At 31.6% G+C, this 8,780-nt stretch overlaps 1 protein-coding gene across 1 annotated transcript; it reads right to left on the bottom strand.

The window, feature by feature from the left end:
• Nucleotides 1-589: 589 nt before the first annotated feature.
• LOC129944635 (muscle-specific homeobox protein tinman-like) lies at nt 590-8,070 on the bottom strand. Its single transcript, XM_056054240.1, has 3 exons — nt 7,733-8,070; nt 1,216-1,757; nt 590-1,149 (listed from the first exon to the last, which is right to left on the bottom strand). The coding sequence occupies exons 1-3, from the start codon at nt 7,903-7,905 to the stop codon at nt 590-592; spliced, it is 1,275 nt and encodes a 424-aa protein (XP_055910215.1). The 5' UTR covers nt 7,906-8,070.
• Nucleotides 8,071-8,780: the final 710 nt, after the last annotated feature.

Raw genomic sequence — 8,780 nt, 5'->3', positions numbered from 1 at the left:
TTTCTCGCCTCAAACAATTAAACCTTATCATCCGTAGTTCTGGGAATGTTCATCAAACTTACCTTGAGCTGATTTTCGGACGTGCTGTTAATTACAGAGATTCTCTCTTTGGCCGTACAACACAAATGTTGAATGCTTCACCTGGCAAAATATTTTAAACTCATTGCAATGTGCAGGCATTCAAAAACAATTTACATCCTTTTAAAGGTTTGGTGTACATAAAGGAGGTTCAGTTCGTGATTTCTTCCCATCGTTATTCATTTATCCAAGACAAAAAACTGGAGACGATATAATACATACTTGTGCTCCTATTCTATATCGAGTTTTAGTATTTTCTTAAGATCCTTTCCAACTCTTCCCTATTTTTTAAAAAAATTTGTCCATCCTTCGATTAATAGAAGAATCGTCAAGAAAACTTTGTTTCAGTTTTTATTTATATAATGGCAATCAATTATTTATATATTTTTCTATTTACAGACTTCCAAAGATTATTTACAAAAATTTATTCAACTACTCAACAAAATATTTTCTATAGTTTAAACTTAAAGTTAACAAAATTATCAATACTTATTTTTTGAAATACTTGTAATTAAAGCCAATAAGCTTTTGGAGGTTCATAAGCATTGACGAAATGCACGTCTGGTTCATGATGGTTATTCGCAGGTAGTTCATATTTAACTCCACCAACCCCACCACTATGGTTAGTGACGTTTGATGGATATGGAGGGGGTTGCGCTGCCCCTGAACCAACTGGTACAATTCCTACTGATCCGTGCATATGCATTGTCATGCCCTCCATTGGCGATGACTTCCTCGATTCGACACCATAAACTCCAACAACTGGATACTTCTTCCAGTCGAGGCTGCACTTTGAGGCAGCCGATGGGTCTGCACAGCCATTATCACATTCCATACGTTTCGACTTGTAACGGCGATTTTGAAACCAAATTTTCACCTGGGTCGCAGAAAGATTCAATTTGTGAGCGATAACTTCACGTTCGGCACCGGTGAGGTATTTCTGCTGACGGAATCTGCGTTCGAGTTCGAGAACTTGAGCTTGGGAGAACAGGACGCGAGGCTTTCGTTTGGCTCGAGGTTTACCATTCTTTCGCAATTCAGAGCGTGACGAAGTCACGTGGGTGGAGTCTTCTAAAAAATAAGCAAAACAACATAACTAAGTCATGTTTTGGAAATAAGGAAATCAGTTGAACTTACTCTGTTGTGTCGCATCCGTATCATCAGTATCGTCGAAGTCACATATCGTCTCAAGTTCCTTGACATGTTGGGAAGTGATTTCGTTGCAAGGACTGCCGGAAATTTGTGCTGGCACCGCTGGATCCTTCTCCGAACTAGGACAGGATGACCTACTTGCGCAAACGTCGACTTCGGCTGAACTATTTAAGTCTAACGTAGGTGAGGGTGTTACATAAGATGGTGGCATTACTTCCTGTTTCATATAAGTTCCATCGTTAAGAAGGACATGGGTATGCGTACCGTTTGGAGGAATATCGGCATACGGGTAGGTGAATCCTTGAGGAGTTGCTGTGGGGTAGTATTGAGGGGTGTATTGATATGCTTGATGCAAGGATGGATGATGGTGGCTGTGTGGATGCGAATGCGGATGTGGATGGTGTGGACTGTTGTTGTAATCGTACGATGAGTAAATCTGACCTTGAGCAATGTATCCATGCGGAACCATCGCCGCCGGATCTGGGTAGCGATCATAGTCAGGATAGAGGTTTGTTGCAGAACTGGTGCTAAAAATAAATTGAGTTGGGTTAAACATGTGTTGATGTTTTCATTATATTTTTATAAAAAGGAAGAAGACGTTTTGCAACTTTCGCTACGATCTGGGTCTGATGTCCTTTTGAAAGGACGATATGAACTATATTAGGCACAGTGTGAGAGACAATTTCATGCACCATTACCAAAATGTGTAACAAATGTGAATCTTCTTAAGGCAAAGAAAAAAAAAGGATACGGAACAATGGGTATGCACACACATGTGTTGACCAGGATGTGAATTTGAGATGAGCGTCCGCCGCCGTGCGTCGCTGATACGCTGCTGAGTTTCCGTTTTTGTCATTTATCTTTTGTTCTAATTTTTATTTTTGGGTTTCTTTTTATTATGCGGCTTAGTTTTTGTTTGTTTAGAGGTTACGACACTAGGTCGTTAAATATATTTGATCCTTATTTGTTGAGAGGGTGATATTTTTTTTTTTATTTTTGTTTTAGAGAATTTAAATAAGGTTGATTTTGTTGAATGAATATCTTGGTAATTGTGTGTATGTATGTTCAAACAAGGCACAATATAAAAAGAAAGAGATTAATCGAAAACAACAACTTATAGGATATAAATTTTAGCGTTTTAATAGTTCAGACATTTAGGACTGTAATGATTTAAATCATTGACTTCTACGTTCAAAGCATTAAAAGCAAAAACTAAAAATTTGAGTTATTAGTTAAAGGAGTTGGTTTACAAAATTCTGGTTTTTTGTTGAAAGTTCACATTTTAAAAATCTAATTTTTCTATTAAAACGAAAATAAATGTTTTTATTTATCATTAGTATAAACCGGTTTAACAATAATATTTGTAATGTAGATACTAAAAATGCAGTTTTGTAAATCGAGAGTAAAATGTTTGAATATTTTAAAGAGAATTTTGGAAGATTTAAAAATTAAACGCATTAATTAGTGTTTTGTATTTATTAAGAAAATGATATTTTGATTAAAAATTGATTGACACAATTTCATTGTTATTAGACTCATTAAAAAAAGATTGGCTTTGAAAAGTTCTGCAAGTAAAAAAAAAATATTTCTGAAGCAGCGGGCTTAGAAGAGTTATAAATAAATAAATTGGGTGGCGCAACAAGTCCGTTTGAGAACAAGGGCCTATAGTAACTGACAACTCTCAACCATTCCTGTGTACGAGAACTGTTGACAGGGATAGAAGGGACCTACAGTTTTAAGCCGAATCCGAACAGTAAAAAATCGAATTGATAGGTTTTTTTTTATAACATTACTCAAAGTTGGTGCACATTGATTTTCATTGACTCAAATAACTTTTCAAAACTTTGAACTTTAAACTAATTTTATTTTTTAAAAAATATTGCTGTCAAAATTTAGTTATTTTTTTTTGGAAAAATCGAACAAAAAATTAAAATCCAAAAAAATAATTAACAAAAGTAGATAAAAATTAATTTTCGACTTAAATATTTTTTCAAAACTTTCAGATTTTGGCTTGAATCTAATTGTATCTTATGAAAATATTGTTTCGAACATTCGATAATTTTTTTTGAAAAACGGAACTAAAAGTTTTTTACAAAATGTAAAAACCTAAAGAAAAAAATTTCTAAAAGTTCGCAAAAAAGTATTTTCGACTCAAATGTCTTTTCAAAAATTGAAAATATTGTTTTTGACATTCAGTGAATTTTTGATAAAAAACCAACAGTCCGTTTTTTCATAAAAAAAAAATAAAATCTACAAAAAACCGTACCATTTGGTATAAATGGTGTTCGGTTTTCGATATCACGTGAACAAAAGAAGGTATTGACTTCATGTTAATTTCGTTCATCCAATTTGTATTTGTTTTTAAAAGAAATAAAAACTTTTTAGAAATGCTCCTAAAATTGGTAAAAATTGGTTAACGACTTAAAAATCTCGATAGCAAAAATAGATTTTGAAATCAAACTATTTCATTATATGCAAAATATTGTTATTTATTTTAAAATTTTTTAGAATAATTAAATTTCGTGTAGTGTAGTCGTAGTGTAGTGTAGGTCGCATCCAAGCCTCGTTTTTTGGATTAATTACTTTAAAATCTTGCTGACTGATTGAAATTTGTGTTTCAAAGCTATAAAAGGGCCTCATGACACTGTGTCTTTGCATAATAAGGGTAGTAATATCCCCATGAGTGTGCGGTTATTATAAAAAAAATGGTGTAAAGATAAGATCAAAAGAAGAAAAATAAAGTTCACGATTGCACGATGTTTCTTCTATATCGAAAGACTAAAATTTTACCTATGAAATGGGTTTGTCCTCAAAAAATTGAAACTATTTAAATAATCTCAAAAAACTTGATTTATAAAACTTTTTTTCGAAAATTGTTAAAGCTGTTTTTTTTTTAAATTCATGTTTTTATAAATAACATTTTTCAGCTTTAGTTTTTGTCAGAGCTTTTTGTAAAAAAATATTGACTATTTTTTAGATTTCGAATTTTGAAAAAAAAAATATTTTTTTTTTAAATCCAAAAAATTAAATTTGACATTTTTGATCATCTAATATTCTTAACTATACCTATGCATAGCGATTTATATAACAGCATCAACATCGTTTTCGCCTGGGTTCCAAGTCATGTAGGCATAAAATGTAATAAAGTGGCAGATGTAGCAACTAAGAAAGTGTTTCACTTTCCATTCGTAAAAGATTTGCCTAACATTCCCCTTCTAATGCGAAAAAACTTTTAAAATATTGAAACGGAAGATAATTTCCTTCGGAAGCGTCACCCTACCCACCTCAGAGTTCCCTACAAAAGGCTTTTCTAGAGCAGAGTGTGTAATACTTTTCCAAATTACAGTAGGAAGAACTTTATTTTCAAGTCACCAGTACAACAACCATGAACCTCCCAAAGAATGTGAAAACTGTAAAGAAGTTTTGTCTGTCTGGCATATTCTTGCCCAATTTTAAGCCAAATCCCGAGCACAGATCTTCCAAACACAATCATCTACATATCGCAGATATTCCTAATATCTCAAACAAAAGATACCTGAAGCTATTAAAAAAGTGCACACCGAAGAACGAAGCACAACAAATTTAAAGAAATTTGAAAATTGATTTAATTTATGAAAATGCTAAAAATAAAGTATTCTCATTTTTGTTATGCACATACATACATACAAACTTAGAGACGTATATATTTTGCTTCTAAACGGCATCAAATATCCTTGTTATCTGGATGCCTTTTATTTAAAGAATTTAAACATTTATTTTGTAACTTATTTTTCGATATATAAATAAATAAATAACAGGTTGTGCTGCAAAAAATTATTGAAATCGGTTCATTAGTTCATGAGGCAACTTAAAAACAAAACAACGTTTCTAAGGGGGTACCCTTCTGGAGCAATTAAAAACATTTTTTTTTCAACAAATCTAAAATCTATCGTTTTCGATGAAATTCGAATTTTTGATTTCTAACCAAACAATTTGTAAATGCAATACTAGTTTTTTTAAGCCTAAGCAAAACTTTAAAAAAACGCTTAACTCGAACCTGCTTAAGATTTAACTAAAAAGTTTGAACTCAATTGGCCCAATGGTTTGGGCTGTAGGAACACACAGACAGGTGGACGGAATCGGGGGACCCACTTTCTTCGACTTCTCTACCCCCGTAACTTTATGATTTATTAAAATTTCGAGTTCAAAATTTGTTTACTAATGCCATATAGTTCTTAGATGTCAGATTGTACAGGGTGTCCACTTTCCCCGACACAAGAAAAATTCATGGTGTATTAAGGTCATTTTAAACCTAAAAACTCATGAGTAACTTTTTGTTTCTTTTATTTCCGAGTTATACATTTTTTTTTATTCTTGGAATCATTTCCTTAATTAGTCTGACTTAATTTTTTCTACTATAAATTATTAGTTTTGACTGTGTTTTGAATATTTCCAATGAAAATATTGAATTTCATTATTGAATCTATTATTTTTTATCTTAAAGGTTTGTGGGTTAAATTATTAAAAAAATACTTACTTAAAAAAATAAAAAGTAAAGATTTAAAAGCACGAACAAATTTTTAAAAATCCATAAATTTCGTTAAAAGCTAAATTACGATAAAACCGTATTCCGGATTAATTAAATTTTTGAAGATAGTAAAAAAGCAAGTATTTTTTCTGTTAAAATAAAATAAACCAATAAAGTATCAGTCGAAATTTAGAAAAACAAGAGACAGTTAAAGTAATTATTTCAAACCTTTTTAAAAATTGTAATGACTCGAAAAGGAAGAAGCGCAAATGACAAAATTACCTTAAAAGTTTTTCTGCTTAAAATAACATCAGCAATCCAAAGTTTGTCTTCTATGACGAAGACTTTTAAAAGCCAAAATTAGGCGGGAGGGACAAGAAGGTTAAAAGAAAAAGGAGTTATGACATACAAATGAAAGATTTGTATCGGTATCAACAACAGTAAGACATTATTATGATAAAATTCAGGTATTAAAAAATAAAATTCAAGCTGAAAGTTACAACATTTTTTAAAACTATTATTAATTCAAATTTTAATCTAACAACCGGACAAGATAAGTTGAACAGCTTTTCATACCTTGAAAGTAGATTATTCTTGGTAAGTAGCCATAGCCAAAGTCGAGCAAACAGATTATTTGAGCAGTACAAAAGTGGTGAGAGAAGTGCTCAAAGGTAAGACATTACAAAGTTCAAATAATTTACAAAACATTAAGTCTACCACCTCTCGTTCTAAGACCCATTAACCTTTCAAAATTTAGCAGGTTTTATTTGTCGCTTAATATGTTTTTTTTTGTATATACATGTTTAAGTCTTTTATTTTTATAGTTGAAAAAATATTGGCAAACACTGCATTTCGGAGATTTTAATTTGAATGTTACTCGAAATCATACAGTCCAGAAATTTCTACTGCAAAAGGACAGGCCAAAATTCCTTAAGGAGACTACCGATGGACCCACATCAAACCTTAATTACTACAATAAATTCAATTTAAACAATTGTAGGTGCAAGTCCGATAGATATATTATTCAAATAAATAATAGGTACTCAATATAAATAATAATTAAATACCGTGCCAAATACCCCTGCAGATCGCTTTTGAGTGTCGAAAACGCGACTGTTATTTTTTTTTTGTAACTCTTTTTTTCATTTATTACATGTTTTTGAGCTCCTTATAATCACTGCCAAAAGAAAGACTAACATGAGGTGACGAATACCACAGCAGAATTATTTACATGAAGATACATGAAGACAGACTTGGTGGTCTTTGTGCAACACCCATAAACCTTTCTTTTGATATGCCTAAAAAAGTTTGCAAATAACTTGAATCATTTGTCCTCGGTTCTCAATCTATTGTTTTTATTTATCTTTAGTTATTAAAGAAGATTTAATCTAAGTTCTTAAAATCGTCTTTCGAACTCAAAATGGCAAGCAATTGGCGAAGCTAATATGTCAATTAGTTGTTTTTTTTTCCAAATATTGATAATTTTTCCTGATAAACAAAATTAGATTTGTAGAACTCTCGAACCTTTAAAGGTAAAAGTTTAATTTCTCTTGCGTTTTCAAATCTAAACTGAAGACTCAAACTCAATTTTGTTTCTAACGTCTATGTTTGTAAAATAATTGTACGAAAATAAGAATTCGTCGTCCTTATAAGCAGACCTTGTAACACATTAAATATGATAGTTCTAATCCTAATTCTAGAACATTTTTATCACTGTTATTAAATTTTAATATATAGTTTAGCACTCAGTAAACATAAAAGCTAACTAACATAAATCTAAAAGTTTGAAATTAATACAAACTTATTTAAACCCGGAACTCTCGTTTTCTTTTAGTAAAATTTGCAATTTGTGAGTAACGAAGTTTAATTATGCGGACGACTTAACTTTTGCTTAGCAACTCAAAATTTTCACAAACAAGGTCAAAGTATACTTTCAATAGATATGGGACTTAAAAATCTTTTCAAGTTTACAAAAGTCTTAATTAATAATCTTACCCATCCATGTGACAACCAGTATAAGGTTCATTCTGATTAACCAAATTCAAAATATCCTTCACTGAAAATGGCGTCGTATTGCATGAATCGGAATTTGTCAAGCTTCCAGGACTCGGGTGATTGTATTCGTAATATCCTTGTTGTTGAGGTGGTTGCTGATGTTGTTGTAGCATATTTTAAACAATAATAGAATATTCTCTTCTTTATCAATTCACTACAAACATTACAAGATTAAAAAAAAACAACTAATCCTTAATTTCGCGACGGATATGTTTCAATAGCTTTCAATTCTTCAATGTATATTCTTTAGTTAATTAGTTTATACATTCGAAACCGTTTACGTCCTCCATTTACAAGTTTGGATTCTAAACTGACCGCCGCATTGATGCGGAAAATCGATTCGAATGTTGAACAAAATTATGTCCACATTCCATTGGAATGAAACAAATTACGCTACACTCACTCCCTCACCAATTTGTTCGTTGTTTCCCTCCATTCATCCAACCAAACAAACATCATCCCTTATTTTTAGAACCATTACTCTGTGTTTTCAAAGCAATATGTGAAAAACTGAATTCTGATAGTGAACCGCCTTTTCAAAATGGCAGCATATCGAGCCAATAAGATTTTGTTCTTCATATCCAAATCGTTCCACAATGATGATGCTGTGCTGATGTTGAAATTTAAAAATACATTTTCTTTTGTGAGATAGGGAAAGTTTGATGTTTTTTAGTTGTTGTTGTGTTTTTTGAACAAATATTTATATTTGATAAATGCAATTTTGGATTTTTATTTGTTGAAATGATGATTTTATCGATTTTTGCAGAAAATTGGTGTAATTGTCAATTGATGGGTTTATATGGTACTTAGAAGCCAATTCAGCAAAGCTGCCACTTGTCTGTAGTGCTTTGCTCTGGGAGCTCCTCTTTACTGCGATTTGTGTGGAATTATCACTTCAAGTAGCCAATATACAATTGAGAGGAGTGAAGTGTTTTTTTTTTTGGTCTTGTTTTAGAGAGTTAAGGAGCTGAGGTAAGTTAAGTAGGAT

The sequence above is a fragment of the Eupeodes corollae genome, chromosome 1, assembly GCF_945859685.1.
Source record: "Eupeodes corollae chromosome 1, idEupCoro1.1, whole genome shotgun sequence".
In the NCBI taxonomy this organism is placed as follows: domain Eukaryota; kingdom Metazoa; phylum Arthropoda; class Insecta; order Diptera; family Syrphidae; genus Eupeodes; species Eupeodes corollae.
Note: the sequence above shows the minus strand (reverse complement) of the source record. Positions and strands in the feature narration are given on the sequence as shown.

Bases quoted from the DNA above. Each gene is read 5' to 3' on its own strand.
- LOC129944635 (XM_056054240.1), bottom strand. From the start codon at position 7,905: ATGCTACAACAACATCAGCAACCACCTCAACAACAAGGATATTACGAA. The intron at 1,758-7,732 runs GTAAGATTATTA...ATTTATTTTTAG, and splicing joins ACTGGTTGTCACATGGATGG to CACCAGTTCTGCAACAAACC. The intron at 1,150-1,215 runs GTAAGTTCAACT...CTTATTTTTTAG, and splicing joins TACGGATGCGACACAACAGA to AAGACTCCACCCACGTGACT.